This window comes from Penicillium maclennaniae, assembly GCF_028827695.1.
Source record: "Penicillium maclennaniae strain IBT 15551 chromosome Unknown utg000005l:1.0-2652337.0:1.0-2654196.0, whole genome shotgun sequence".
NCBI classification, from domain to species: Eukaryota; Fungi; Ascomycota; class Eurotiomycetes; order Eurotiales; family Aspergillaceae; genus Penicillium; species Penicillium maclennaniae.
This window is the reverse complement of record NW_026623217.1, coordinates 2,247,328-2,274,673: the sequence shown is the minus strand read 5'-3', so window position 1 is coordinate 2,274,673 and position 27,346 is coordinate 2,247,328. Positions and strand designations below refer to the sequence as shown.

The window sequence follows — 27,346 nt, the reverse complement described above, 5'->3', positions numbered from 1 at the left end:
AGGGAAAAAAAAAATGAAAAAAAAAGGAAAGCAAAAGCTTCTGGATAATAAAACAGTCTATGCCTCAGGCACAATGGACTTTTTGCGCTGAAACATGCTGCGAGTGCGCGACTTGCTGCGAGGCTTTTTCTCGTTTTTATCCTTCTTGTTGTCGCTAACGGTTCGTCCGCGGCCGCGACCACGACCACCCTTAGAGTCGTCATCGGCCATGTATTTATCCTTATAAATCCTGCAGACACTGTTAATGAAACTTGAAAATTGCAGATACGGTTGGAATCAATCACTTACCAGCTGTTACCGACCATGCTCATGCCGTTGTCCTCGGCCTGACGATAGAATCGCGCAGCCTTTTTCATATCCTTTTTGCAACCAACGCCTTCCGCATAACAAAATCCGGCTTCAGCCATAGCATCTACATCACCCCATTGACCGGCGATTTCAAAACAGCGCAAAGCCAGGCTCTTGTCCTGTTCAATGCCCCAGCCGTTCAAATAGCTGACACCGAGTTCGTAGATACTGAGAGCAAACTGTGACCGATAGGCTTTTTGCAACTCCTTCGCCTTGGATGCACCCGGGGCGTCCGGGTTTTCGAGCATTTCCAATCCAACTGAATCCACGGCTTTGCGTAACCATCGCACGCCCTCTTGCTGGTTGGATCGCATACCCCATCCATGGCGGCAGGCGAGTGCGTACAACAGCATTCCAGTGGGGTGGTTCTGCTTGGCCGCAACCCGCAGATGGTATGTTGACTCGTTCAAGGAACCCTTCTCGTGCAGTTCGATGCCCTTTGACACATGATCATCGGCAGTCATGTTGCGCGACGATGCTTGGGTTCCAGCGGTTTGCGGGCGCAAAGTGCTCGCTGAGTCCGCAGATGAGACATTCTCGACCTTGTCATTGGTGCTCGCGGTCTGTTGTTTTGCAGATTCGCTGGACTTGCGGGGTCCAGACACTGTCGGTGCCGGTGCCGGTGCCGGCTGGGACTTGGGCGGCGATGGCGGCAGGGGTACTGATTTGGGAGCTGAGGGGGGGGACACCTCATACATCGAGTGCGGCTTGGGGGAGTTCTCCAGCTCACGACACATGGAGGGCGGCGGCGTACGAGCCGAGCGCGGATGATCATCTGAATTTCGAGGCGGGGTTTTCTCAAACATTGGATTATGCTCATTCCATTCGAAATGAGGTGTCTGTAAGCCTGCAAAGACCACCGAGTCTCTTGAAAGCTCGCGTCCACGGGGCAGATCATATTTAGCGTACACGTAGGAGGAGACGGCGGACGAAGGTTCACCATCATTAGGTACGGTTGCAGCTGCTGCTTCCGTTGCCAATGGCAAAAGGATCGGGGTGGGCTTGCTCGCACGATGCATATGGCTAGGTTGGTTCCAAGGCTGCGATTGCGATGCTGTATTGGGCTCAAGTGTTGCTGAAGGGCCTGGAGCCGACAAGCTGGTGCTGGATCGGCTGAGGGGTCGGGAAAAGTTGAAGGAAGGTCTAGGGAGATGCCCAGTATACGATGTTTCTGAGCTCATAGAGGGCGATCGCGGGTGAGGGCCGCGAACGGGATAAGTTGACATGGGCGAGTATGGCAAGGACACGGCACTCGCAGATGACAGCTTCCGCGGTTTAGAGAAGGTGGAGCCTGCATTCGAGCTGCTATAGTCATCATCAGAGCTCTCCGGGTGCGTCACTCTGGCACTGCTTGACGGTCGCGAATGAGGCGAGACCGGTGGCGCAAGAGTCCGAGGTATGTGAAGACGTGATGACACCGAGTCGGTCGAGTTTTGCCGAGACGGGTCAAACATGGCAACCCCGACTGAATCCTCCGATTCGCGTGCGAGCACGAGGTCCTCATCGGGAGATTCAGCACGCGGCATCTCGAAGGAATTGGTTTGGACCATTGTGGTGCGGGGCGTAGACTCATCATCGTCGTCAAGGTCGGAGTTGGTGGTAGCATGTGAGATGGAACTGAAACGGGGGTGCTCTGACACGGGGCGGTATTTGGGCTCCTCAAACTCCGGCCGCGCCTTCTGTGTCGGTCTTCGCGTGAGAGTATGTGTATGTGAATCGCTGGAGGCGCCACGGAAGTAGCCCGGTCGACCTTGAGAAAGCGATCGAGCCACGCTGGAAGGAGGCAGGCGACTCATGCGCCGGTCTGCCCTTCGAGACTCATCTAGCTGTCGCGCAAGAAAGCGACCCTGAGCAGCGAAAGCATCTCAGGGGAGAGAGGGCGGGCGGGACTTCGCCGTCATAGTGTTCGATGCGCGGCGAGGGTAGTCCATTCCGCAGAGTGTCGTGGGAGATGGAGCGGCAGTCGCTCAGCTTTCCTCTTGTATCCATGATCGGGGGTTCAAGTCAAGGGTCAAACAGTGTATTCAAGACCCTAATCGGGTTAAAACCTCTAAATTTCCAGATCGATTTTTGAGAGTGAAGGTGTAGATCATCCAGAGTCGCTTTGGTCCTTCGAGACTTGCACTGGACGCATCGGAGAGGGGGGGGGTGTAGGGTGATGGAGATTCAAATGGGGACCGAGGAGTTGGAGGATTCGGAGATGAGGTCAAGCGATAGCTGTGAGCAGGAGGGCGGGGGCGATGAAGCCAAAGGAATGACAGCCCTAGGGAGGATAAAGAGGTTCGAGAGATGACAACGTCAGAGGAAAGGAGGAGAAAACGGGCGAGGCCCTGACGATCACAATGCAACACACGCAGACTACGCGCCCCGTGCACTAAAAGCTGGGCGCTCCCCACTAGTTGAAAGGAGTGTAGGGAGTCTTTTCCGTGGACCCTAGGGATAGGGAGTCGAGCCGAATCGAGTCCACGTCCGAGTGTATCGGGGTATGGGATTGTTGGGTATAAGGTGTCAGTCTGTCTTCTCTCTACAATACTGCTACCACTACCAGTCAGGGGTTCAAGCTGACGCCAGTCAACCCCCCCCCTCCCCCCATTCTTTCTATAGACTGGCGATCAGCCTTCTAGAATGTTTTTTGTCTCCCCACACGCGGCTTGTTTCATTCAACACTTGAGTTCCACTTGTCTCTCAATGGGTCACCAATCGTGGCTCGGTGGAGCGGCGTTCCTTTTTATGGCCCTAGTTGACCCGTGTTCTGGTGCCTAGAAATTGATTTTTTTTTGTTTATTTGAGCTCTCGGTAACTTCGTGTCCCAGGGTCTACCCGAGGGTGTGCTTGTGGGTGTGGATAATAAGGGGCCCCTACGTTGGACAGTTCACATAAGTAGACCTGGGTATAGAACGACCACTGACCACTCCCCACTTCCAACCAAAATAGCACATGTAGACTTCATCACGGCCATCCCTATTCGAGAAAGCCTCCGACCAAGTAAAGATCTGGCACCCGCTAAACCAAATCTATGCCGATTCTGTCGTCTAGCGTGCCCCAGTGCTGCGCTAACTTGAGTGGGACTAAGCTCAATCCGTCAACTCGTCGGAGCAATGCTCTCAGAACGTATGTAGCACTGGGTCGGCGACTCGATCCTACGGCTTAGTCTCTAGGGTAGTAAACGAAGAAAATATACTGAAGAAAAATTGACGATTCTTCTTGATCCTGCGAGGTGTCAGTTTCTGCACTCAACCTTACGGCCTTGGTGGTGATCACCTCCCAAATTCACGAATCCACCGAGTTTCAAATCGACACAGAAATAGCTGATCGCCATGCGACGAATTTCAACCGCGACGCTCTTCGGCGTCGATCCTAGCACAGACACTCTGCATCGCTTTGAGACCTCCTGGTTGCTATCGCCCACCGTCCTCGCTGCTCTGCGCGGCCTGATCTCTCTATACATCTTCACAACTATCATCGTGATCTGGGCCTGGGATGGCACGCACGGCGATCGCATCGCGATCGGCCAGTCCTTCAGCTACTTCACCTGGTTGACCTACTGGGGTCTTGGCTTCTACTTCCTCTTCTCGGCCTTTCACACGGCCTGCTATGCGCGGACAGGACGTTCTGTGCTCTTCGACCGTTGGCCACGTTTCTGTCGCGTGCTGCACTCTCTACTCTACACGACAATCACCACCTTTCCTTTCTTGGTGACTATCGTCTTTTGGGGCATTCTATTTAAGCCACCGTTTTATAAAGAGACCTTTCCCGGCTGGTCGAATGTAAGTTCAATACAATATAGTTGTATCCCCGCCCCCTACACTCCTCAATGCTTTCGCACAGGGCTGAAAAGACCCAGATCTCTCAACATGGCCTGAACTCTTTCTACGCCCTTCTCGAGATCTTCCTCCCAACAACAGCTCCTCACCCCTTCATCGCCATCCCCGTCCTCATTCTGCTTCTGCTCTTCTACCTCTGTGTCGCATACATCACCTATCACACCGAGGGCTTCTACACCTACAGCTTCCTTGACACTGAAGGCGGCAAGAAGAGCGGCATCGTCGCGGGCTACTGTTTCGGGATCTTGGCTGCGATCATCGTCATCTTTTTGATTTCTTGGGGTCTGATCTGGCTGCGGAAGCGCTCCACTGGCGGTAGGATCATGCGGGCTACGCGTGATCCCTTGCGTGGTCAGGACGAGTTTGTCGATATGCACGTTGATATGCAGGAACAGACTGAGCCAAAACATGCGTCTGTGTAGACACGGGGTTAGACCATTGCTAGACCACGGTATTCCCCCTAATGGCTTACTAAACATAATAATCTAATTGATGCCACGACGTGAATTATCTTATTGAGGTCATGATGAATGGGAATAATTTTTGATCAAAGCCGATCCATTGGCGCCGCGAGAGCGAGGAGTATTCAGAATAATTATGTACAGCATTAAAGTAGATTCAAGAAGTCGAGATATCTTGCATGTCAGATCCAATCAACACCTAAACACGTTCCCAGCTGTTTTCACTGCCGACGCTGGGGCTGACCGCGCCATTTCCACTACGGTAACCCATCATCAAGCCCACAAGTCCGCTGGGCACCCACGCGCCAATTACATTGTAGGACCGCGCGCCTCGGCCGACGTACATGACAGCCTTCTTGGACTTTCGCTGTCCCAAGAAATTTCGAGACATGGGCTCAAGTGCATCGAGTACAGCATGATGGAGGTGCCGGGCTGGGGAGCCGCGAATGGCAGCAGGTCCCGCCGATGCGACAGGTCGCTGTTCAACGCTTGACAGGTACTGCTGGCCATACAGCGCTCGTTGTTGCACACTCCATGCCAGGACCTCGGTACCGGCAACTTGGCTTTGAGCATTTCGGTACGCAGGTCCCAGGTCGATGTTTCCAAGACGAAGTTCGACGACATCGACGTTGGCATTTTCCAGAAGGCGGAGCTCCTGACGCAATGATGTGGCGAAACCAGAGATGGCACGGGTTGTAGTGACTTCCGGTCCGGCGAAGGGTGCGGAGAGGGATGAAGAGATGGACGGGTAGACGAAAGCAATGGTGCTGCTGTTGCTGCGAAGTGTCAACAGAGGGAGGAAGATTTGTGCTGTGAGAATGGGTGAGAGGAGACGGGTGTTGACGGTGTCAGCCCATGACGAGGCGGGTATAGTCGCGACGGGGCCTGCGGCGTAGTTGAGAGACGGGACAATGAAAATGCCGCTCAGTTGGCAGGTGTGTGGTGGCATGCCAGGGTGAGGATATTGAGGCTGGGTGATCAGATCGCGAAGCTCATGTAACGAAGGATGGATTTCGGATGGCATGGGAGAGGACTTGATAGTCACCAGGATTAGTTTTGGGATCCCTCTTTTCTCTAGAAGAGAACTCACAGTTGTCAAATCCAACCATAAAGGCTTGATATCAGCCCGGCTCTCTGACTGAACAATATGCTCTTCATCCGCAGACGAGACTGTCACATAGACGATATATCCCCGGCGCTCCAGATCCGCCGCCATGGATCTAGTCATCGGCTCGTGAGGTGATCCCGCAATTACTATACCCAGGCTTTTAGCAAAAGATTCATCAACAAATTCACGAGAATTTCTTTAGCTTACCAACGATCTCCTTCCGCGCTCCATTCCCGGCCTTTCTAGCCTTTCTGCGCTTCCCATGCAGCTTTTTACTGCCATAATATAAAACACATCCAGTCCCGAGAAATGCGACGATGGCCGCAGTCCACGCGCGGTTCCGAATCATCCAAGCCTGGAACCGGTCCGCCAATCCACGAGGGGGGGCGCACTCCGAGACGCGCGCATCGGACGGACTGCTTGCGGGATCCATGACTGGTGCGAAAGAGTATCTCTGATCACGGTTGCAGCATGATCGAACTGGCGGTCGATCGAGTCGGCGACTTGCGTCGAGTAGTGTCTTACGTCATTGGGAATGGACGCAAGCTGGAGACAAATTAGCACCTTGAGTAGGGGTTTGGTCGAGAGATGGAAACATACGTAGTCAAAGAAGAACTGATCGTCACTGGTCATTTTGGTTTCTGGTATCTTTGGGAAAAGAGCTGATCAGAAAATGATAAGAGTTGACGATAATTCGGTGTTATCGGATTGTCACATGATACGATGCGATCAATGTCCATTGTCTTCCAGGGCCTGAGTCAACCGTAATAGGCCTTTTGTCACTAGATTTATGGCTTTGGGGGTATCCTGATATTTATGGGGTTTTTTGAGGTAGATGTCTGCCTTGCTCACTATTATTTGAACCTGGGCTTTGACCTGAAGATATATCGCGTGCCTTCGTCCTAAAGTGGGCACTTGAAGTGTTGGAGACTTGATATTCGGCGGCCTGAAAAGATTACCATCGTCGAGGACAAGCCAAACACCGGAAAATATTATATTACATACTTTTAATGTACTCATATTGAACTTAGCTAGCCAGGGCTGGACGGTCGATAATGTAGCTGAAAGTACATCCAGTTTAACTCACATGACCGTCGACACCTGAATCTGCTGGTGACAATTGATTAGTTATCAATGAAAGACACTGGAATCAAGGCATAAACTGACTCACGCGGCAACACGCTGATTTCTGAAGTTTCCTTCGTGACTTTCATCTTTCTCAATGAGAATGCGCTACAGGCTGAGACAGCGTAACGGAGTATGATACGCCATCGGAGGCCCTAGCCTCTGAGACCTTGCTCCTACGAAATTCCCTCCTTTGCCAACCCAGGATATCAATATCTCATCACTTACCGCCAAGATGCGTGAGATGGATGCTTTGATCTCGGAGTATCGCCATGAGAAAAAACGTCCCCGAGAATCGGAGGCTCTTTTTATGCTCCGCAAAGTAGCCTCCATCGTCAAACCAATTATGCGCCAGCGTGCCTGGCGCGTGGGAGCTCTTTGCGAATTCTACCCGAAGCAGAGAAATCTGTTAGGGTTAAATGTCAACTCTGGTCAGAAGATTTGTCTGAGACTACGGTATGCCTCTGATCAGAAGCAGTTTCTGCCTTTCGAGCAGGTCGTGGATACTATGCTCCACGAGTAAGTCAATATCCCCAAGAGGTCGTGGCCGCTCACTCACACATACAGACTTTGTCATATTGTCCGTGGCCCTCATGATAGACAATTCCACGCTTTGTGGAATCAACTTCGGGACGAGCATGAAGAGCTTGTCCTTAAGGGATACACCGGAGAGGGCTTCCTTTCCCAAGGCAAGCGTCTTGGTGGCTCCAGGATGCCTCTTGACGAAGCTCGCCGTCAAGCTCGTGCATCCGCTGAGCAGCGACGTTCTCAAGCGAAGAATTCTGGCAAGAAACTCGGCGGAGCTCCTGTCCTCCGTGGAACCGACATTCGCAAGTTGCGAGCGGACGCAGCACAGCGGCGTCTCGAAGTTGAAGGGGGTTGTGCATCGGGAACCTCCGAGGGTACCGAGCTTGCTGAAGAAGCATATAATGGGTTCAGAACAAAGGCAGAGGAAGATGATGCGAATGAGGCAGCTATTATGCAAGCATTCATCGAACTAATCCAGGAAGAGGAGCGTGAGAAGTATGGCTCATCTTATATTGCCCCGAGCCAGGATAATCCCGCCGGTCCCTCCACCCAGGAGTCGCCTCCTCCATCTAATATTCAGGAATCACCGAACGCCCAACCTGTGGGAAAACCTCTCGAAGACACCCCCGATCTTACTGTGGACAATACCTCCTACGACGCTCCCTGGACATGCCCAGCATGCACATTGGAAAACCGTCCTAGTTTTCTCTGCTGCGACGCTTGTGGATTGGAACGACCAGCTCCCAAAAATACCAAACCAGCAGAATCTGTACGAAGACCAGAAGTTCCTGATCAGAAGCTCTCGGAACCACAGAGGCCAAGAAAGCGTCCGCTGCAAGAGTTCAGGGCCGAAGAAGAGCATAAGAAAGTAGCGCGTGACACGTTTGCTTTCAAGAATCGCACCCGGGCCTTGGATACCTTAAAAACTTTAGAAAAAGACGTCAACAAAAGGCGCCTTGGGTGGAATTGCAGCTTTTGCGGGTCTTTTATGGAATCTCAATGGTGGACATGCTCATCCTGTGGAACGATGAAGGCGACATCTTGATCGCTAGGAAAAGGCGCCGAGAGTTCATTATGAATAAAGGCTTTGATGGATATATTAATATGAAACTACTACACAAGCATATTGTCATACTCCAATACTCTACCTTAGGAACCGATCCAACCCAGCTAACACGTGATCATATGACTAAGCAGTATCCACCCGGTCGATTATTTTTCGTCGAAACTGCGAATCTCCCACATCTCCTCTTCCCACCTGCGAAAACACCAACAATACCCTAGCTACCGCGCCCGCCAGCTTGAGTCAGGTCTATCAATGTCGTAGCACTTTTCTCATGCTGGCAAGCTACTAATAGGTACGTACCAACGAATTGCCCGGATGGACAACGAACAGCAAGACCGTGACACATCAAATGATGAGATATTGCATACGAACCGAAATTTATTAGGAAGAGCCGGAAGAGGTATGGCAATTGGACGCCCAAAGAGGTGCCATTGTCGTCGATGCTTATAATGGTTCCGCTGAAAGATATTCACGTCTTGCTGTTTGCTTGTTTTGTCTTGGTGGCAGACGCGAATTTGGGACGTATTGCTAATATGTTCTTCAGATCGGGCCGCTGCTTTTGATGAAGTTGAACTTTGGGTCTAGAGAGGATGAGAGAATGTGAGGATATTAATCTAGACGACTGCCTGTCGACTGCACTGCAATACTACACTCTGACACGCCACTTGACAAGCGGGTCGTTAGGAACAAAGAACGAAGAGAAATAGACAGAAGTGAAATAACATCTTGGCAATTCCTAATGCTAGATGTAAATATTTTAGATGAATCTAGTATGGTACAACCCTTGATCTAAACTCCCAAGGATATAAAACTTTTGTACGACAAAATCCAACGCCCATTTGACATGCTCAATACCGCCTCATGAAGCAATGCTCATGAATTGCCGCTTCTTGCCAGACCCCTTCTGGTTGGCCTTCTGCTCCCAGGTCTCTTCATCGATGTAGTCCTTGGTGCTGTGATCGCGAACCTGGTTGCCAATGAACTGCAGCGCAGAGAGATTAAAACCCATCTCGTCCTTTTGACGAGAAAGAACCCGGCGCAGCGAGACCCGGATGTCGTCCAGCATAGGGCGCATCATCTTGCTGGCCACAATTTGGCGGTGGTGAGTCTTCAGCATGAAGAAAAGAACGCGGCAAGTAAGGGGAATGTTCCATTCGCGCTCGGCCCAGATGTTGAGGAAGGTGAAGAGTGCGCTGAGCTTGGAGAAGGGGAGGACGAGGAGGGCATCCTGAAGAGCAGCGGCGGGGACCTTCTGCACGGTGTTAAGAACATGACGCTCAGCAGAGATATTGTTCAGTGCGAGGTAGAGCGGGTTGCGATCGGGCGGCAGGTCAGCGGCCTTTGGGTTAGCAGCCTTGACCTTTTGCCAGTCGCGCACAAGTGCGAGGTCCTCAATACCCAGATCCAGAGCTTCCATGATCTTTTCTCCGGCCATGAGAGTACCAGAAGTTTGTTTGCCAGCGTCAACGGCTTCAACCTTCTCGCCCTCTTCGCCGTCTTCCTGGTCCAGGGAGGCGGTCAGGGTGGCATCGTATTCCTCTTCCATCTCCTTCTCGCGCTCTTCCTCAAGGAAAAGAGGCTCATCCGTCTGCTGCCAGATGCGAATGCTCTTGTCGTGACTGGCACTGACAACGAAGTCACCGGAATGAGCCATGGCCAATGCCCAGATCTCGCCGTGGTGTCCGGTGAGTCGTTGGATCATCTCAAACTTGTCGCCATCCCAGTACTTGATGACCTTATCCTTGCTTGCACTGAAGAAGTTGTGGCCGTTTCCATCCTTATTGTGGGGAACAAATGCAACTGCCATCATGGAATCCTCACCCGCCAAGAAAGTCTTATGGGAGTCACCAAAGTCCAGTCCCCAAATACGGGCGGTCTTGTCAGCGGAGCAAGTAACAATTAGCTTGCTATCATGAGAAATATCCATGCTGAGGACGGGGAGCTTGTGGCCGTAGAGATTGAGGAAGAGTTTCAAAGTGTCAACGAAGAAGACTTTGACGGTGTTGTCCAGCAAAGAGACCGCCAGAAGGCGTGCATCGGGCGAGAAGCGGAGGTTAAGAATGTCGTCGTTGACCTTCAACATCCTTGTGTGCACCAACCTAAGACGTGGCGTAGTGCGCTTTGTGCCGGGGATCTCCTCCTGGACAACCTTGAACTCCCAGAACTTGGCTGTCTTGTCCGCACTTCCACTGACCATAGACTTGCCGTCAGGGTGCACATGGAGAGACCAAATGGAACCATCGTGTGCCTTGATAGTATCCAGCAGAGTGGAGGATGCGATGTCATACACTTCCAATTCACCATTTTTGTTTCCAACAACCACGATCTTGTCACCCGGAAGGAAGGCGGAGCAGAGCGCATAACCGCACTCAAGGGTACGTAGGCAAGATCCTGTGCGCACATTCCAGATCTTGAGACTGCCATTTGATGCTGAGGCAAGCATGCGATCATCGGAGCTCAACGCAATTGAGCGGACATCTGTTCGGTGACCAGGAATCTCCACCGCCAAGTTGCGGGTGTACTCGGACTCTTCCTCGTCCTTCTTTTTCTTGTTCGCCGTGACAATGCCGTATGCCTCCAGCAGGTTGTTTGTGGTCGCCACGAGGAGATTAAGGTTACTGGACTTGTTCAGCATCCAGTCGAAAGAGCGGACCTTTCCACCCGTTCGAACGATAACGTGAGGCACGAAGACCTCAGTGACAGGTGCAGAGGAGACATCCTCGGGCTTCTCCAGGGCTGTTTCAGCCTCGTTCTCTCCATCTTTGCGTTGCGCCTCCTTCTCCTTTCTCCTTTTCTTCTTCCGTGCAAGACTCTTCTGTACCTCCGTGGAGGACCGGATGCGCCAAATCTCAACCGCCTTTTCCGCTCCATGGAGAGCAACGTAGTCCAACTTCGGGTGGAAGCGAATACTGAGGGTGCGATCCTTGCCATTACGGTAGAAGGTTCCTCGGTCGGTGAGAATTCTGCGACCTTCCGCGCCCACTTTCTCCTTCGAAATTTCAAGCATGGCACTTTCGTCAATCGACCACACTCTGAGCTCTCCGTCATTTCCGGCGGTAATACAACCGTCCTGGTCAGGCGAAAGACCCAAGCTCCAGCACTCGCCATTGGACTGTGCGACATGTGTTTCGATGCAGTGTTGCGATGACAGATCCCAGACCTTAATCAAGGCATCCTTGCCAGTGGTCAACAGAAATCCTGAGTGTTCGCTGAGGCCGGAAGCAGTGAGGAGCTCTACCGACGGGAAGAGGAAGTGGAGCGATGTAATGAGATCGGTGTGTCCGCGGAGTTTGAAAAGACCGACTTCGGAGATCAAGTCCCAGACGATAATGTCGGTGTCCTTGGAGCCACTGGCAAGACGCACACCGGCGTTGTCGAAGGCCAGCTGAGTGATGGCGGATTTATGTCCGTTGAAAGAGATGATGATCGTGCTAGTTCGGGAGTCCCAGATTCGAATACTACCATCTTCGTAGCTAGAAATGAGTAGAAAGAAAAACGTTAGCGGCATGACCGTGTATGTGCGCTGGGTGACTTACCCGACTGCGAAGATATCTTCATCCGTCTGACTTTGAGCGACAACAGTCACAGGTACCTTGCAAGCCGAATCGCGCCAGCGGCCGAGCAATTCTCCCTTCTTGACATCCCAGCACAGAACCGCTTCTCCAGCGCCCACAACTGCCCGACCGGCGCCAGTCTGGCGACCAGCACTCGCGGTCTGCTCATCCTTCGCCCAGATCGCATTCGACGACGCCGAGGCGATGAGCCCGAACGTATTCGAATGCTCGAATTTACTATAAAGGATATTAGTAACAGGAGCACAATCCTCGATAGCACCAACGAAACGTACAAGTAAGTTTTCACCATCGTTGGAGGTGGATGGGAAAATTTTTGGAGACAACTGCTATCGATAGCACAAAATTAATTACGGGCGGCGACAGCGACCCATCGGGCTCCCCCACCGCCCATGACGATCGCGCCGCCATCTCCCACCGTCTCCTGCCACTCTCCCCTGTAGTCCCATTGTCTCGCCCGTCATGCTTCTCTTGGATTATCAGAACGTCTTGATCCAATCCCTCCTCACGGAGCGGTTCTCTGGGTATGCCATTCCTCCTGCCGCCCCCTCAACACTCAATGGCCCCCTCATTGTATACACGGCCACCAGGCTCCCAGCTAACAATTGCCCGCAGTGCTCCTCCAACCTCGATCGATCAAGTGGTCTCTGACTTTGACGGTGTGACATTCCACCTCTCGACTCCCGAATCCAAAACCAAAATCCTCATCTCCATCCATGTGAAGTGCTTCAAGGAGCTCGTGCAGTACGGCGCCCAGGAGGTGCTGGAGCGGGAATACGGCCCCTACATCGTGTCTCCTGAGCCCGGCTACGACTTCTCAGTACAAATTGATCTCGAAAACTTGCCTGCTGAGCAGGAAGTCCGGGAAGAGCTGATTATGAAGCTTGCGTTGTTGAAGCGGAACGCCATGGCAGCTCCGTTCGAGCGGGCATTCGACGAGTTCGCCAAGCTTGCGGAGGAGGCCTCAAGATATACCTCCGAGTCGGCGCCTCAGGGTATCAAGGAGGGTGGTGATGTTATGTCCATTCACTACCGCGAGGAGGAAGCTATTTACATCAAGGCTAGTTTCGATCGTGTGACAGTGATCTTCAGCACTGTGTTCCGTGAAGAGACGGATCGCATCTTCGGCAAGGTTTTCCTGCAGGTGTGTTTAGGAATATGAATTGATACTGTCTGTGGGGTGCTAACTAGGTGTAGGAATTCGTCGATGCCAGACGTCGTGTCGCGACGCTACAGAATGCGCCTCAGGTACTCTTCCGCAACACTCCCCCTCTTGAGCTGGAGGGAGTCCCCGGCGTGAAGCATGCCGGCGAGGGCGAGATGAGCTACGTCACTTTCGGTAAGAACACTTTGCATGCAGCATGCGTGGGTCCCACTAACGCAGTATAGTTCTATTCCCTCGCCACTTGACCCCCCCAGCGCCGCTACGATAGTATCTCTCACATCCAGACCTTCCGTGACTACTTCCACTACCACATTAAGGCATCGAAGGTGATATTCCGAGGATCCCCGAGGAAGACATTTGGCTCACCAGTCATAACAGGCATATATCCACACTCGTATGCGTAAGAGGACAGCAGACTTCCTCCAAGGTATGTGAAATGAGCGAACTCGTCAAAGAGTAAGTGCTAATATGCCCCAGTCCTGAACCGAGCTAGACCCGAGAACGAAGAGCGTGAGCGCAAGACGGCGAGTGGCCGAACATTCCGTGTGCAAAGCTAGATTTGTGACAACTTTGTTTAGTATCTCCTGGCGAGCGTTTATGAGCATGCACAGCTTTATTATCCACATCCTGTGCATTTCACCCGTAGCTTGCATACTATCAGATAGATAAATCTATAGAACAGTCCACACAACAGTCCACGGACGTGAACCTAAGAAATATGCGCGTTGTATCATACATGCGGTATATTTTAACGTGGAAGCTAACAGCCGATTGCAAAATGATGCCCTATCTAGTGACAGGAAGCAGGTTGGCAAGAGCTGGGTTGTGGAATATGTAGTGTTCTTGCACATGGTCTTACGTGTAGTCCCGAAGACGTGACCTGAAGGTAGACTAGCCTGGATATTGACGTCTGAAAGTTTGCCTGGATTTCTATAGGAACCTGGGGAGGTGAATCAAGCTCAAAAGCATCAGCGTTTGATGCAGGACTCGTATCTTGAGTAGTTGCATCGGTCGCTGTTGCCTCCCACGACAATGCTTGCTCTATGGAATACTCCTAATTGACACTTTGGATCAAATTTTCATCTTGGAATCATTCCTACAGACCGAACCAGACATGAAAGAATCACGAAAGCGTTGGTTGAACGTTTATTTGTCGAAGCTTCGCTTCAAGCGAGAAACTGAGCCAACCCGGCTGCACAGCTTCGTGATCTCGAGCCCCAGCGTTAGTGATAAGTTTCACTCTTTGGGACCTATGAGACCTGTCGACCCTCAAGAATTTATCACTGAAAGCTCCTTTGATGTGGCAACAGGACAGAGGGATGAGGATTACAGGGACTCGTCGTCACATTATGAAGAAGATACCATATCACCGACTGGCTCGTTCATTTTACGCCCAAGTCCAACGAGCGACGACTTAACGGAGGACTTTGTAGTAAGTTACTTCTTAGCCTCACCATCGAACCCCTCTGACCCAACAAAGATGGCTTCCAGTAGACGGCACTCTTGCGCCTACACCATCAGCAGCGACGAATGGGTAACTCCATTATCTTCTTCAGGCATCTCCAGGGTCTTGCCGATGGATGACCTTGACCCCGTGCAGCTTTCCATTCACTTTGGCTTTGTGATGAAGGTATTCACGAAGGTCTACTCCCTGGCTAAGATCATGCACGTAGTGTTCATAGCATACGGAGTTGAGGTATGTGACAGTCACTCGTTGCAGGCATGGAGGTGCTTGTCTGTTCATAGTTTTGGGACATTTTTGCTCACCATTCTGGCACTGTAACTGACAAATCCGACCTTGCAGCTCGATGACTCGATCAACGGTCTCACTTACTGGACGAAGCGAGCTGAAGATGAGATCAGAACCGATCAACTTGCCACCCTCATCGATATCGTCGAACACCTTTTTTACACCCTCTATGCTAGACTGCAGATCGAAATGGCCGCTGTCGAGCTCTGTGCTCTGATCAGAAGAGGAGACCGTCCATTGTCCACTCATTTCAAGTTTGTCCTTCCGAACAATGACCATCTCTATCGCATCTTCACGGCATGCAAGGACTTCCTTGACTCTCCCATGGTTTGTGGCAACCCTAGAGCCGCAATTATACCTGGGCTCGTGGTTGAGTTTCAAGAGTGCCACATCTACAACCTCATTTGTAGCAATATTCTGCATCGCGTTGATGACGACCCGATGCGATATCGACGCTATGCAAAAGCCATTCTCGCAGAGCCGACCTCTTCTTATCGCAAGAAATGGAGTGGTCTCATTCCCTTTTTTGACGGTATTCCCGCCGATGTCATGGCGATACTTTGTGAGAAGTACTTCACTGCCTTTCCTAAGAAAGTACCGGAGCTGGACACCCCTCTCTCAGAACTTGGTCTTGTGGATCCCAAAACGGAGGCTTCAAGCCGATGGGAGGAGAAGATTATCCAAGACCACCGATTGTCTGCCCTTAGCATGCTGGAAGGCAAATCCATTGGTGAAATGCGCCGCGACGACCCCAAAACGAGCATCTACGCACTGTCCAAAACACACAAGTGCATCTGCAATTCCGTCTGTTTCTGCGCCGAGGCCTGCACCAGACACGATGGCGTTGAAAAGTGGTGTCCTTGTGCCGAGCGACACATTCGTATCATGCTTGCTCGACGCCGCAAGCCGACTGGGGGAGATAAGTTCCATGTTCGCGCCAACACGCTCGCCTGGGTCTGTTTCCAGGGCTTGGCAGGCCTGAAGGAAGATGTCCAAGAGCGTCAACTGCTGCTTGAGGTGTTTGAAATGTTCAATATCTTTGATATGGAGATACAGAAGCAGCGGTCTGGACTGACGGCAGCCCACTGGGGCTAGAGTCGGGCGAATGGCGTTGCCGGTCCGAGGTTACTTTCACACATAGCAAAGAATGGCGTTCAAGGGACATGGATTGTCAACTACAGTGACTACATATCTTTAAGCATTTCATGAATTGCTCAACAGTCGGTCGTACCTAGAAAGGATCTAGAGTCGTGGGAATTTTACATTAGAGTATAGTTCGGACATTGGCGCAACATTATGTAGAGTTCGTCAATGGCACCAGTAACCCTTGGGTCTCCCCACAATCATCAGTAACTGGTGATATTTCGCAATATCTCGGTCATTTTCGGTAATCGGATAGAAAAGAAGATTCCCGAAGAGACAGAGAAAGAGAGACAGAAGTCCAAGCGCGGAAGCGGCCCTTCATATGACATGTACTGTGTAGAGCAGAGAACAGCCGTCGGCGCTGCAGGCCAGTGAAACTTCGCGATACCTTTTTTTTTCTCGATCGGCCCTACCGGTGAGCGCGCCCTTCAATTTTCCTCCCTTCTTTCGATCCTCTCTCCATCTCTCTTCTTTCGACTTCCTATAGAAGATCATGCCCGAATCGCTTTAAATACCTCAACTGGCCCTGGGTGCGAGAGGCGCCAAATCAGGCATGGTGACTACGGCAAGGGTCCCACCTTCACTCTCATCACTACCGCGGCCGACTAGGTGGATCGCAGCTTTAAGGTCGAGCCCATCGACCCTGGCCAACGCCAGCGCCAAAACCGTTTGGGCCCGCTTGCGACCGCGACCGACGGCACGGCTATACCACGCGGCTGTTTGGCCTTCCTACGGGGTCACCACCCCGGTTCCCAACCGCAACGACCTCGCCCACTCCAAGGCGCCCTTTCGGTTTGAGACAGGTTATGCTCTCTGCGCGAAGCGTCCCTCGCGTCCCTTTCCGCCGCCTTTTCTATCCCCACCTTCCACATCCTTCTCCGATCCCTTGACCACCCATTCGTTGAGCCAGGATAAGAGATTATCCGTCCTGGGCGAACTGGTTCGTGGCTTGAATAATGGGGACGACGCCATCGTGGTTGCGGAGAACTTCCTTGGGGTAGACGATGGTGTAGGTGCATGGGCAACAAAGCCCCATGGCCATGCTGCGTGAGTTTGATTCATATCGATGTCGAGGGTTTCACTCCGCTAACTGTTTCTCGGACATAGGCTTTGGTCAAGACTCCTGTTACACTTCTGGGCACTCGAGATTGAGCGCCGAGTCTCCGCAGACGCGCCTAGCCTAAACCCTATCGAGTACCTCCAGTCGGCATACGAAGAGACGATTCAAGCAACCACTACCCCTACCGAATGGTTTGGAACCACCACGTCGGTAACAGCTCTTCTGCACTGGACTCAGGAGCAGGACGGTACTCGGAAGCCACTCCTCTACGTGACGAACATAGGGGACTGTAAGGTGATTGTGATTCGCCCCAGCGAGGAGAAAGTCCTCTTTCGCACCACCGAACAATGGCATTGGTTCGACTGTCCTATGCAATTGGGAACGAATAGCGTCGACACCCCGCGAAAGGACGCAGTGCTCTCCACAGTAATCTTACAAGAAGACGATATCGTTCTAGCGGTATCTGACGGCGTCATGGACAATTTGTGGGAGCACGAGGTCGTCAAAGTGGTTCTGGACAGTCTTAAGAAATGGGACAACGGAGGATGTCTCGACGTACCTTCGCCATCAGATTCATCGAACAATCGCATGGTATATGCAGCTCGAGAGGTTCTCACTGCAGCTTTAAACATTGCGCAGGATCCTTTTGCGGAGAGCCCCTATATGGAGAAGGCGATAGACGAAGGACTTGCGATTGAAGGAGGTATGTTTGACAATTCAGGGCATTTGAAAAATGGGAAAGGGGAGACTAACTGATTTTCCAGGTAAAATGGACGACATCTCAGTCGTCATTGCGTCTTGCAAGAAACGAGACAGATGAACGGACGCGTTTTCAAGAATTTCCCACGTCTTTTCCTCCGGGCTATGAGATTTATAGTCTCGAACGACCCCTCGACCACATATCGGTCTGGATGTGCACAGTTTCAAAAATTGATGACACTTCACCCCCCAGCGGTCACGGCCCTCTGTGCCACCTAGTATGCAGGGGAAACACCCACCCGCCCACTTTGAAGCAGACTATGTCTTTTCCGTGTGTCTGTGAGGACCTCGGTCAGGGTCTGAAAGCGTGCTTGGTCGAAAACTCATGCCTCCAAGTCATGACTCAACGAAATTTGATCACCTGATCAAACTGCTTACACGAAGATTCATGAAAAGGAAGTGGGAACGGCCTTGAATAGATTGAGTACATTGCATGCTCCAGGAACCGCGATACCGGGCAACTCATTTCAGTAACAGCCACACAAGTGGTATTCACGATGACGGTGCAGTAATTGGATGCTATCGCGAAATTTCTCTTTCCATATATGGTCTGACCGAGTAGATAATGCCAATAAGCTCATATACTTTGATCCGCTAGACCCCTTTCCAAATCTTCTCGGGCATCACTATACTATCACTAGCGAGCTCTTTCCTGCTAGACAACTTGTCTTCTTCTCTCGGCCCCCACCGCAAGGCATTAGCGGTGAAATTTGTTTAACAGATATTAATGTATATGTCTCTCAATCAGCCTACCTATTATCACCCTTGCGCCCACTGAGGTCCAACACCCGCTAATGCAAGTGCAATTCAAACCGAGTTGCTAGTTTGATGAGTGTGGCACTTAGCGCCGCTCGACTTGATACCTCAGGATCGTGCCTGTTTAGATTATAGCTATAGTGCAATACTCCGGGGCCGAGCTTTTGCTTGGGCGAGATAATTGTGGATTACGCCGCTCTGAGTGCTTGGCGGAATTTGCCTAAATTTTAGCATCGTGAATCTAGTTCGAGAATATCAAAAAGCCAAGTATCATGTCTTTCATCTCAATCGCTCCTCTTGGTGTGGTTGTTGGCATGCGAAGTTTGTCGTGGTGATAGTAAAACATTACGCCTCCGATCCCAATCATGGAGCCCGAGAGAGATCATCGAGAAGTGAGATGATTCTTAGAAATCCCACGGTGTGGTGTACGTCGCTTCCTATCTCCGCGCGCCTGGTTCAGGCCGACATTTATATGCTTCGGTCGACAGCGGTACATTGTCGCAAAAGCCCCATGAGAATCTTTGGGAAGATACTGGGCGGCTGCCCAAGGATATGGAACATGCTGATGTGCCGCTATCACAGTTTGAGGCTGAAATGGCGCTTATTGCAGAGGAAAGGGAGCCTTTTTGAAGACGGCTTTCAAATGTCAAATACCATTCTCTTCTTTAAATTTTTCAACCATGGCCGGAAAACCATTGATTGCTGCACTTTTACCTTTTTTTCTTCAACACATCTCCTCACTTGGGCTGTAGTAGATTCATATGTGCAAGTGTTTCTGGTATACTTTTGTGCTCCGCACAGACCAACCACCGCCTTCGTTGCCGCCCGGCAAAATGAAAAAAGTTTCGTCGCAGGTGCAGCGCATCAACTCCGCATCTTCAACCCAGATTCCTGACCTCATCATTCACAATGAGGGCCAAGCGTTCCAAAAAGTACCGCAAGCTCATGCACCAGTATGAGCTTACTTTCAACTTCCGTGAGCCCTATCAGGTGCTTGGTAAGTTACCCAAAGCTATGGCAACAATAACCGTCTAATCGTCTCTCCAACAGTGGACTCGAACTTCCTGAGTAATGTAGACGCATTCAAGATGGATTTACTTCCTGCGCTTGAGCGGACTCTGCAGGGAAAGCCTAAGCCATGTCAGTGACCCTATCAAAACCGATCCTATAACGAACCGCAAAGGAATTCGGGGATCTTCAAATAAGAAAGCCATTGGACTGACAAGCCCCGCCAGTGCTCACAAAATGCTCGCTCAACGCCATTTTGAAAGCCCAACCTATCAATCCCAAGACTCAACAGCCGTATCGCCCGCGCCATCTCCCCACCCTACAGAACTACCTCTCCGCCACTGCTCTCACAATGCCGACTCTACGCCTATTGATGAAGTTGAGTGTCTTTTGTCGCTGCTCTCTCCTAGCACGGAAGTCAAAAAGAACAAGGACCACTACATCCTTGCGACCGCAGACCCCATAATTAAAAAGAACGACAAGAACGACGGGCAGCGCAAACGCAAGACCGAAGAAGAGCGCGAAGCAGAACGGGCAATGCGCCGTGCCAAGGCCCTCCGTGTCCAGGCCCGCTCTATCCCCGGTGTCCCAATTATCTATGTCAAGCGCTCAGTCATGGTCCTGGAACCGATGAGCACACCGTCCGAGAACATCCGCGACGGCGTAGAGAGGGGCAAGTTCCGTGCGGGCTTGGATGACCCGTCGCTGGGCAAGCGGAAGAGAGAGGATGAGGCCGAGCCTCTTGTGAAGATTCCCGGACTCAAGAAGGCAAAGGGTCCTAACCCACTCAGTGTGAAGAAAGCCAAGAAGACCCAGCCTGCCTCATCGACTCCGAAGAAACAGAAGCCCCAAACTGCTGACACTTCTGAGAAGCAGGATGGTGAGGAGTCTGGTGAAGCTAAGACTAAGCGCAGACGTAGGCACGCTAAGGGTCCTCGTGAAGGGGATGCGGATGTGTCTGCTGAAGCTGGTTCGGTTATGGAGGTCGACGCATGATCTGGGTTGAGGCTCTTTTTAGCCGTTTCTGCATCTATATTCTCCACGGCACGGCGTTCGGGCATAATTTCCATATCCAAAAAGTTGAATGAATGTATCTTGTGTTTCAAATATAAATATCTATGATTGAGGCTCATATGCTTGCCAGACTTGAATGTAGAGTTCAACTGGTGCAAAAAGGAAAGGAAATGTAGAGATCATCCCTCGATAAATTGATGGGCGAATCCTCAGACCACCTCCGGCAGTCGCAAGTGCTTTACTTGATGGTCTTGATGGTCTGTGACCTAGGGCTCATCTATATATACATATTCGATATCGTACAGCGGTCAAGCCGCAAATTGAGGAGAGAGGTAGACGAAAGCCTCAGAACAAATATTACTCCAAACTCCACAAGTTCCAAATCACCACACAGATTTTTGTGATCCTATTGCTTGGAAGCCCCGTTATTCTCAGAGCCAGCACTTGGAGCTTGATCTAACGCTCGCTCCTTTGCCCAAATGTCTTCGATGCGCCGCCGATTGGAGCGTGCTTCTTCTCGGTTCTGCTTCGCCCGATCGTAGCGCTCGGCGGAAAGACACTTATTGACTTCGCGCTTGATATCGTTGCAGTTTCCAACAGCTTTCCACAGGAACCCCTTGGCGTGGCATTCGTCGAGGGCTGTCATAATCTCTTCGCAGTCTACGTTGCCTGTTAGTTGTATGATCGGATAATCCCGAGTATATTGGATCCGGGATGTGGCGGTGTTGGTGATACATACTGACGTTGTAGGGGGTATGGAGATGGGAATGCATGATTGCGGTAGTGACAGTGTACACAGAACTGTAGGGACAATCAAAAGCGTCGCATCAAATAAACGTGAAGCAACTGGGCCACCAAATTACCGGGCGGTGAGGTGATTCCGCTGTTCTGCCGGGCGGAACGCCCCTCTCAGCACACCGATAAAAAAAAATATCGCCGATAAAAAGTTACAGTCAGTGACTTGTGAAGATCCCTCACGATGTCTTCTATGATCACGACCACGGCCTGGGTGCGACGAGGTGTCGCTGCCCAGTTCCCCGTTAAATATGAGATCGACGAGAAGGAGATGAACCGGATATCCAAACTTGCCCGCATGCAACTTGAGGATGCTCAAGACGAGCTGAACGCTGCTAAGGAAGGCAAAGTGGACGATGATGATGAGGAGAATGCGGCTATGGATGAAGACAAAGAGGAGACTGGTGCTAGTGTGACCGAGGAGAAGACCAAAGACGTCAACGAGCCCAAGTCAGCTGAGTGAGTACATTAAACCATCGGACTGGATGAAATGCAGAGTGTGCTAATTGAGTCCTCAGTGACGATGACGTCTTGAAAGAGTTCGATATGGACAACTATGACAACGATGAAGTCGACGATGGCGGCGAGAGGGCTACTATGTTCGGCAACGTCCAGTCATTGGCATACCACCAACCTCATGAGGAGGACCCTTACCTCGTCATCCCCGAGGATGAGGAAGATGAGGAACGCGAGGAGCTTCAAATTATGCCCACAGACAACCTTCTTTTGTCCGGAAAGGTCGAGGATGAGGTTGCGCACCTCGAAGTTTACGTCTACGAAGATTCAGCCGACAACCTCTACGTTCACCACGACATCATGCTTCCTGGCATTCCCCTTTGCCTAGAGTGGCTTGATATTCCCGTTGGAAAGAATACCGAGGGCAAAGATCAGGGTAACTTCGTCGCTGTGGGAACCATGGAGCCCGATATCGAGATCTGGGATCTCGACGTCGTGGACAGCATGTACCCTAATGCCATCCTGGGCCAGGGCGGCCAGGAGGACCAGTCTAAGAAGAAACAAAAGAAGAAGAAGAGTAAGGCCAACGATGAGTACCACATTGACGCCATTCTGGCCCTGGCGGCCAACCGTCAACACCGCAACCTGCTGGCCTCTGCCTCCGCCGACCGCACTGTGAAGCTTTGGGATTTGAATACCACCACCTGCGCCAAATCCTACTCCCACCACACCGACAAGGTCTGCTCGCTCGACTGGCACCCCCAGGAGTCCACCGTCCTGCTCAGCGGTTCCTACGACCGCACCATCGTGGCCGCCGATATGCGAGCACCCGATGCCAAGGCCCGCTGGGGCGTCGACACCGACGTTGAGGCCGTGCGCTGGGACCCTCACGACCCCAACTTCTTCTATGTCAGCACCGACGGCGGCATGGTCTACCGTTATGACATCCGTAATGTGCCCACAACCCCAGCCGAGTCCAAGCCCGTCTGGTCCCTGCAGGCACACGACTCCTCCGTCTCTTCCTTCGACATCAACCGCACCATCCCCGGCTTCCTGGTTACCGGATCCACAGACAAAGAAGTCAAGCTGTGGAACGTCGAGAATGACAGGCCCAGCCTGGTCGTCACCCGCAAATTCGACGTCGGCAAGGTCTTCTCTACCGCCTTTGCCCCGGACCCCGAAGTCAGTTTCCGTCTGGCGATCGCCGGAAGCAAGGGTGTTGTGCAGATTTGGGACGCCTCGACTAACGCTGCCGTGCGCCGTGCTTTCGTCTCGCGTATGCCTGAGTTCGAGGCCCCTGTCACCGAGCGCTTTATCGGCTTGAGCAATGACGACGATGTCTCCGATGAAGGTGAGGAGCCCGCTGATGGAGAGGCCGGGCCCGATGGCTGGGAGTCCATGGATGAGGATTAGATGATGTCTCTAGGAATGCAGATACCCGTAAAGTCATGGATTCGATGTACGAAAAAAATAGATTTTCATTTGTCATTAACTATCCCAATTTCCATGGGAATGAATCAAAAATATCATCACGCGAGATGACAGTGAAAGAAACCATCTAGTTATCACTTGATCTACCACCTTTATGCTCTATTTTCTCCAAACTCCCAAGTTCAATGCAAAAACACAAAAAATTCAAGAAGTCTCCTGGGCGTGCACGTGTGTTGTCAAGTCCAGTAGACGGTTCGAGTATCCCCACTCGTTGTCATACCAAGCCATGATCTTGAAGAACTGTCAAACAATCAGCATCTCATCATACTTGCCACTAGAAATGATGGAACACACCTGAGGATTCAGCTCCGTGCAAGCAGGGGCATCGATGATGGCACTATACGGACTTCCGTTGTAATCAGTGCTCACGAGTTCCTCATCGGTGACCTTCAACACGCCAACCATGCTAGACTTGGAGGCGACGCGGAAGGCAGAGATGATCTCAGATAAAGAGGTCGGCTTGTCTGTGCTGATCGTCAGGTCGATCATGGAGACATTGGGTCTGTAGGAAGTCAATAATTGCATCATGTCAAAAAAAAACGACCGAGTATCGTGGAGCTTACGTCGGGACACGAATCGACACTCCGGTGACTTTGCCACCTAGTTCGGGCAGGACTGATGCAATAGCTTTAGCAGCGCCCGTGGTGGTGGGAATAATGTTGTTGAAGACACCGCGCCCTATTGAAATTCAGCAATAGATCATTATCCTGGGGAGAAAAGCCTCTTACCCAGACGACGGTTCTTCTTGCTATACCCGTCCAGAACCTGCTGGGAACGAGTAGCAGCATGGATGGTCGTCAAAAAGCCCTGTGTAATGCCAAAGGTCTCCTGCAGGACCTTCAAGACCGGCGTCACGCAGTTCGTAGTGCAGCTTGCATTAGAAATAACGCGACACTCCTCACTGGCACTGTACGAGTCCGAGTTAACACCATAAACAAAGGTAGGCGAGTCCGAGCTAGGCGCCGAGATTAGAACGCGCTTCGCCTGTCCATAGGTGATGTGGTCCATGGCCAGGTCCCGCTTGGTGAATTTGCCCGTGCATTCGAGGACATAATCGACGCCGAAACTCGCCCAGTTGAGTTTCTTGAGATCACGTTCGGAAGTAAGGGCGATGCGGCTACCGTCAATTGTGATGAGGTTGTCTGAGATTGTTTTGATCTCGGTGGTCTCATCGAGATTGCCCATCGAATAGTCGTAGCGGATGAGGTGGATGAGGTCGTCTACTGACACACAGGTGTGGTTGATGGCGACCACTTGGATGTCAGAGCGGACCAAGGCTGCGCGGAGAACATTGCGGCCTGATTATGACGTTTTTGAGTATTTTTCCTTGCATTGCATCTGAAGTATAGTTCACGAACCTATACGGCCAAAGCCGTTAATGCCAACTTTGCAGGCGGAAGGGGACACGGAGATGCCCGTGGTGACTTCATTGATCGAAGGAGCCATGTCGGTGCGGGTCTGATCTTATATGAGGAAAATGTCCAAACGATTAGGAATATGAGAGCAATTGCTTTTCTCAAAGTAAGTTTATTCTTGATTTCTACCTAGGAGTTTTTTTCCAATCCGGGGAGGAGACAACAGGATGTATAAGTATCATTCCGTCCTACGCTGAGTGCCGCATCTACGAGACCGCAACCCAGAGAAGCCGAGATATCCCGCGTACTCCGGATAACTACATCGGCTGCCCACGACTCCGACGATATCTGACAATCGCGTAGACAAACTACGTCAACCGAGAGCCCATCGGCGGTATCGCCATCGGATATCCGACTCAGAACGGGACCCGACACGACCAATCGCGGGTTTGCTCCACACTGTAGGTCCCGCCGTAAGTCCCGCGCTCACGACCCGAGTGTTGAAATGAGCCTATGCGACCAATCGGTATGACGCAGGAGCCTCAAATGGTCGCGAGTCCTGTTCTCCTGAGTCTGGATTGGACGGTGGACTCCGGGGTAAGAAGTACCGATATACGGAGTAATTGGGGGGGGGGCCTGCGGCTGGGGTGCGCGGCGAAGGGGTCCAATTGACTCGGATATCCTGGATATTACCTAAATGAAGGACAGGCTACGGCTACGAAACGCCAGGGAGAATGGGGCTGCGGCTTAGTTGACCTATGGCCCTTTTTCTTTTTTAATTGCGGAAGAAATCTACTCCCGACGAATGTCTTCCTCCGTATCGGCATTCCGAGTGTTCGGCAAATCCAAATCTGCCGATTTCGCCAACCTTTATTAACGTCCTTGGGCCATAGATAATACTATTTTATCGCATTGGATTATCTCGGCTTAACTGATATGGGATCGGGTTGTGGGCCGGCTGTTTTGTTCTGGCATGCTGGATTTCGTGCAGCTGTGCTGATTTGAAACCCTCGGGTAGGAATGAGATCTAACCATCCCACGACCTCTTACTGGGAACCCAGCTTCTTGATCTCCGCAACAACAGCTTCAGTAACCTCCTTAGTGGTGGCCTTGCCGCCCAAATCACGGGTGAGAATACCCTGCTCGCACACGTTCTCCACACAGGTCAGAAGTTTCTCAGAAGCGTCCTCTTCGCCCAACCAAGCAAGCATCTCCGCCGCGGTCCAGAAAGTAGCAATGGGGTTAGAGATCCCCATGCCCGTGATATCGAAAGCAGAGCCGTGAATAGGCTCGAACATGCTCGGGTATTGACGGGTGGGGTCGAGGTTGGAGGTAGGCGCAATACCGATAGATCCAGCCAGGGCAGCAGCCAAATCGGACAAGATATCCGCGTGCAAGTTGGTAGCGACGATCGTATCAATACTCTTGGGGTTCAGAACCATCCGAGTCGTCATGGCATCAACCAGCATCTTATCCACAGTGACGTCGGGGAAATCCCGAGCCACGTCCTTGGCAACCTCATCCCACAGAACCATTCCGTTGCGCTGAGCATTACTCTTTGTGACAACAGTCAGGAGCTTACGAGGTCGCTTCTGAGCCGTCTCAAAGGCAAATCGCATAATGCGCTCCACGCCGTGGCGCGAGAAAATGGAAACTTCAGTCGCGACCTCCCACGGCTTGCCGGCGTGGGATCGGCCACCCTGGCCGGCGTACTCGCCTTCGCTGTTCTCGCGGATAATGACCCAGTCGAGATCGCCCGTGTTGCACTTCCGCAGCGGCGACTCAGTGCCGCGGAAGACTCTGGTTGGGCGGACGTTGGCGTATTGCTGGAAGGGCTGGCAAATAGCCAGACGAAGACCCCAGAGGGAGATGTGATCGGGGACATCTATTCTTTCAATTAGAAGGTAAAGGTCATTCTCTGTTCTGCCTCCAGTGTCCTTACCGGGAGCGCCAACAGCGCCAAAGAAGATCGCATCGTGCTTCTTCAGCTCCTCCAGACCGCCATCAGGAATGTATTTGCCGGTCTTCTTGTATGTCTCAGAGCTCCAGTCGTAGTGTTTGAAATCGAGCTTGAATGTTTGAAGGGTATCGGTCAAAGCATTTAGAGCTGTGATACCGGCCTCGATGACTTCGGGCCCGATTCCATCTGCAGGAATAGATGCGATGCTATAGGTTTTGCCGGAGACAGAGGAAGACATGGTGTACTATATGATATGTCTGGAATGAAGATTTCCGGCAGAAGGAGAGGGGTAAGACTTGCGCATGCGGGGACTTTTAAGACTGTTACTGCCTATACGCTGACTCGATTTAAGTTTGGGACTTGGATGGAGATCAAATAATTGAGCCCCTCATCTTGAACTCTTTGGCCAAATAGGCCGATGAAAACAAATGGTCGGAGGTATTCAAATCCGTTTATGCTGGTGGTAGATGATGGAAACGCCGGAGGTTTCTTTCTCCGGCGCATCACTGGGACAAAGACACGTCCGAAACAACTCAACGTCGTTAACGACAATATGTGATAGCAAGCGAGGATTATGATTGAATGTCATTGAATGGACTCAT

General features: G+C 51.6%; 13 protein-coding genes across 13 annotated transcripts; 7 read left to right on the top strand and 6 right to left on the bottom strand.

Annotated features, from left to right (window-relative positions):
- Positions 1-57: 57 nt before the first annotated feature.
- N7477_006092 (tetratricopeptide repeat protein) lies at positions 58-2,337 on the bottom strand (the record flags this gene model as incomplete). Its single annotated transcript, XM_056967755.1, has 3 exons — positions 58-229; positions 289-2,157; positions 2,195-2,337. The coding sequence occupies 3 exons, from the start codon at positions 2,335-2,337 to the stop codon at positions 58-60; spliced, it is 2,184 nt and encodes a 727-aa protein (XP_056822509.1).
- A 1,328-nt stretch (positions 2,338-3,665) lies between these two features.
- On the top strand, positions 3,666-4,594 carry N7477_006091 (uncharacterized protein; the record flags this gene model as incomplete). The annotated part of the gene is made up of 2 exons (XM_056967754.1): positions 3,666-4,115; positions 4,193-4,594. 2 exons carry the CDS (start codon positions 3,666-3,668, stop codon positions 4,592-4,594), a joined length of 852 nt encoding a protein of 283 aa, XP_056822508.1.
- A 238-nt stretch (positions 4,595-4,832) lies between these two features.
- On the bottom strand, positions 4,833-6,374 carry N7477_006090 (DUF1776 domain-containing protein; the record flags this gene model as incomplete). The annotated part of the gene is made up of 5 exons (XM_056967753.1): positions 4,833-5,666; positions 5,724-5,887; positions 5,949-6,096; positions 6,159-6,287; positions 6,342-6,374. The coding sequence occupies 5 exons, from the start codon at positions 6,372-6,374 to the stop codon at positions 4,833-4,835; spliced, it is 1,308 nt and encodes a 435-aa protein (XP_056822507.1).
- Positions 6,375-7,101: 727 nt separating this feature from the next.
- Positions 7,102-8,439, top strand: N7477_006089 (metalloendopeptidase WSS1; the record flags this gene model as incomplete). Its single annotated transcript, XM_056967752.1, has 2 exons — positions 7,102-7,385; positions 7,434-8,439. 2 exons carry the CDS (start codon positions 7,102-7,104, stop codon positions 8,437-8,439), a joined length of 1,290 nt encoding a protein of 429 aa, XP_056822506.1.
- Positions 8,440-9,319: 880 nt separating this feature from the next.
- On the bottom strand, positions 9,320-12,324 carry N7477_006088 (snoRNA-binding rRNA-processing protein DIP2; the record flags this gene model as incomplete). The annotated part of the gene is made up of 3 exons (XM_056967751.1): positions 9,320-11,933; positions 11,997-12,251; positions 12,308-12,324. The coding sequence occupies 3 exons, from the start codon at positions 12,322-12,324 to the stop codon at positions 9,320-9,322; spliced, it is 2,886 nt and encodes a 961-aa protein (XP_056822505.1).
- Positions 12,325-12,494: 170 nt separating this feature from the next.
- On the top strand, positions 12,495-13,754 carry N7477_006087 (actin-related protein 2/3 complex subunit 2; the record flags this gene model as incomplete). Its single annotated transcript, XM_056967750.1, has 6 exons — positions 12,495-12,556; positions 12,648-13,176; positions 13,230-13,397; positions 13,452-13,523; positions 13,576-13,624; positions 13,675-13,754. The coding sequence occupies 6 exons, from the start codon at positions 12,495-12,497 to the stop codon at positions 13,752-13,754; spliced, it is 960 nt and encodes a 319-aa protein (XP_056822504.1).
- A 923-nt stretch (positions 13,755-14,677) lies between these two features.
- On the top strand, positions 14,678-16,042 carry N7477_006086 (uncharacterized protein; the record flags this gene model as incomplete). The annotated part of the gene is made up of 2 exons (XM_056967749.1): positions 14,678-14,893; positions 15,002-16,042. 2 exons carry the CDS (start codon positions 14,678-14,680, stop codon positions 16,040-16,042), a joined length of 1,257 nt encoding a protein of 418 aa, XP_056822503.1.
- A 601-nt stretch (positions 16,043-16,643) lies between these two features.
- On the top strand, positions 16,644-17,970 carry N7477_006085 (uncharacterized protein; the record flags this gene model as incomplete). Its single annotated transcript, XM_056967748.1, has 3 exons — positions 16,644-17,137; positions 17,198-17,853; positions 17,915-17,970. The coding sequence occupies 3 exons, from the start codon at positions 16,644-16,646 to the stop codon at positions 17,968-17,970; spliced, it is 1,206 nt and encodes a 401-aa protein (XP_056822502.1).
- Positions 17,971-19,574: 1,604 nt separating this feature from the next.
- N7477_006084 (rRNA-binding ribosome biosynthesis protein UTP23) lies at positions 19,575-20,669 on the top strand (the record flags this gene model as incomplete). The annotated part of the gene is made up of 3 exons (XM_056967747.1): positions 19,575-19,662; positions 19,716-19,809; positions 19,901-20,669. The coding sequence occupies 3 exons, from the start codon at positions 19,575-19,577 to the stop codon at positions 20,667-20,669; spliced, it is 951 nt and encodes a 316-aa protein (XP_056822501.1).
- A 424-nt stretch (positions 20,670-21,093) lies between these two features.
- Positions 21,094-21,460, bottom strand: N7477_006083 (COX assembly mitochondrial protein; the record flags this gene model as incomplete). Its single annotated transcript, XM_056967746.1, has 2 exons — positions 21,094-21,356; positions 21,427-21,460. 2 exons carry the CDS (start codon positions 21,458-21,460, stop codon positions 21,094-21,096), a joined length of 297 nt encoding a protein of 98 aa, XP_056822500.1.
- Positions 21,461-21,666: 206 nt separating this feature from the next.
- On the top strand, positions 21,667-23,351 carry N7477_006082 (rRNA-processing protein PWP1; the record flags this gene model as incomplete). The annotated part of the gene is made up of 2 exons (XM_056967745.1): positions 21,667-21,941; positions 22,001-23,351. The coding sequence occupies 2 exons, from the start codon at positions 21,667-21,669 to the stop codon at positions 23,349-23,351; spliced, it is 1,626 nt and encodes a 541-aa protein (XP_056822499.1).
- A 222-nt stretch (positions 23,352-23,573) lies between these two features.
- On the bottom strand, positions 23,574-24,875 carry N7477_006081 (type I glyceraldehyde-3-phosphate dehydrogenase; the record flags this gene model as incomplete). The annotated part of the gene is made up of 5 exons (XM_056967744.1): positions 23,574-23,669; positions 23,724-23,931; positions 23,993-24,107; positions 24,158-24,727; positions 24,788-24,875. 5 exons carry the CDS (start codon positions 24,873-24,875, stop codon positions 23,574-23,576), a joined length of 1,077 nt encoding a protein of 358 aa, XP_056822498.1.
- A 955-nt stretch (positions 24,876-25,830) lies between these two features.
- N7477_006080 (putative tartrate dehydrogenase) lies at positions 25,831-26,982 on the bottom strand (the record flags this gene model as incomplete). The annotated part of the gene is made up of 1 exon (XM_056967743.1): positions 25,831-26,982. The coding sequence occupies one exon, from the start codon at positions 26,980-26,982 to the stop codon at positions 25,831-25,833; it is 1,152 nt and encodes a 383-aa protein (XP_056822497.1).
- Between the last annotated feature and the right edge of the window lie 364 nt (positions 26,983-27,346).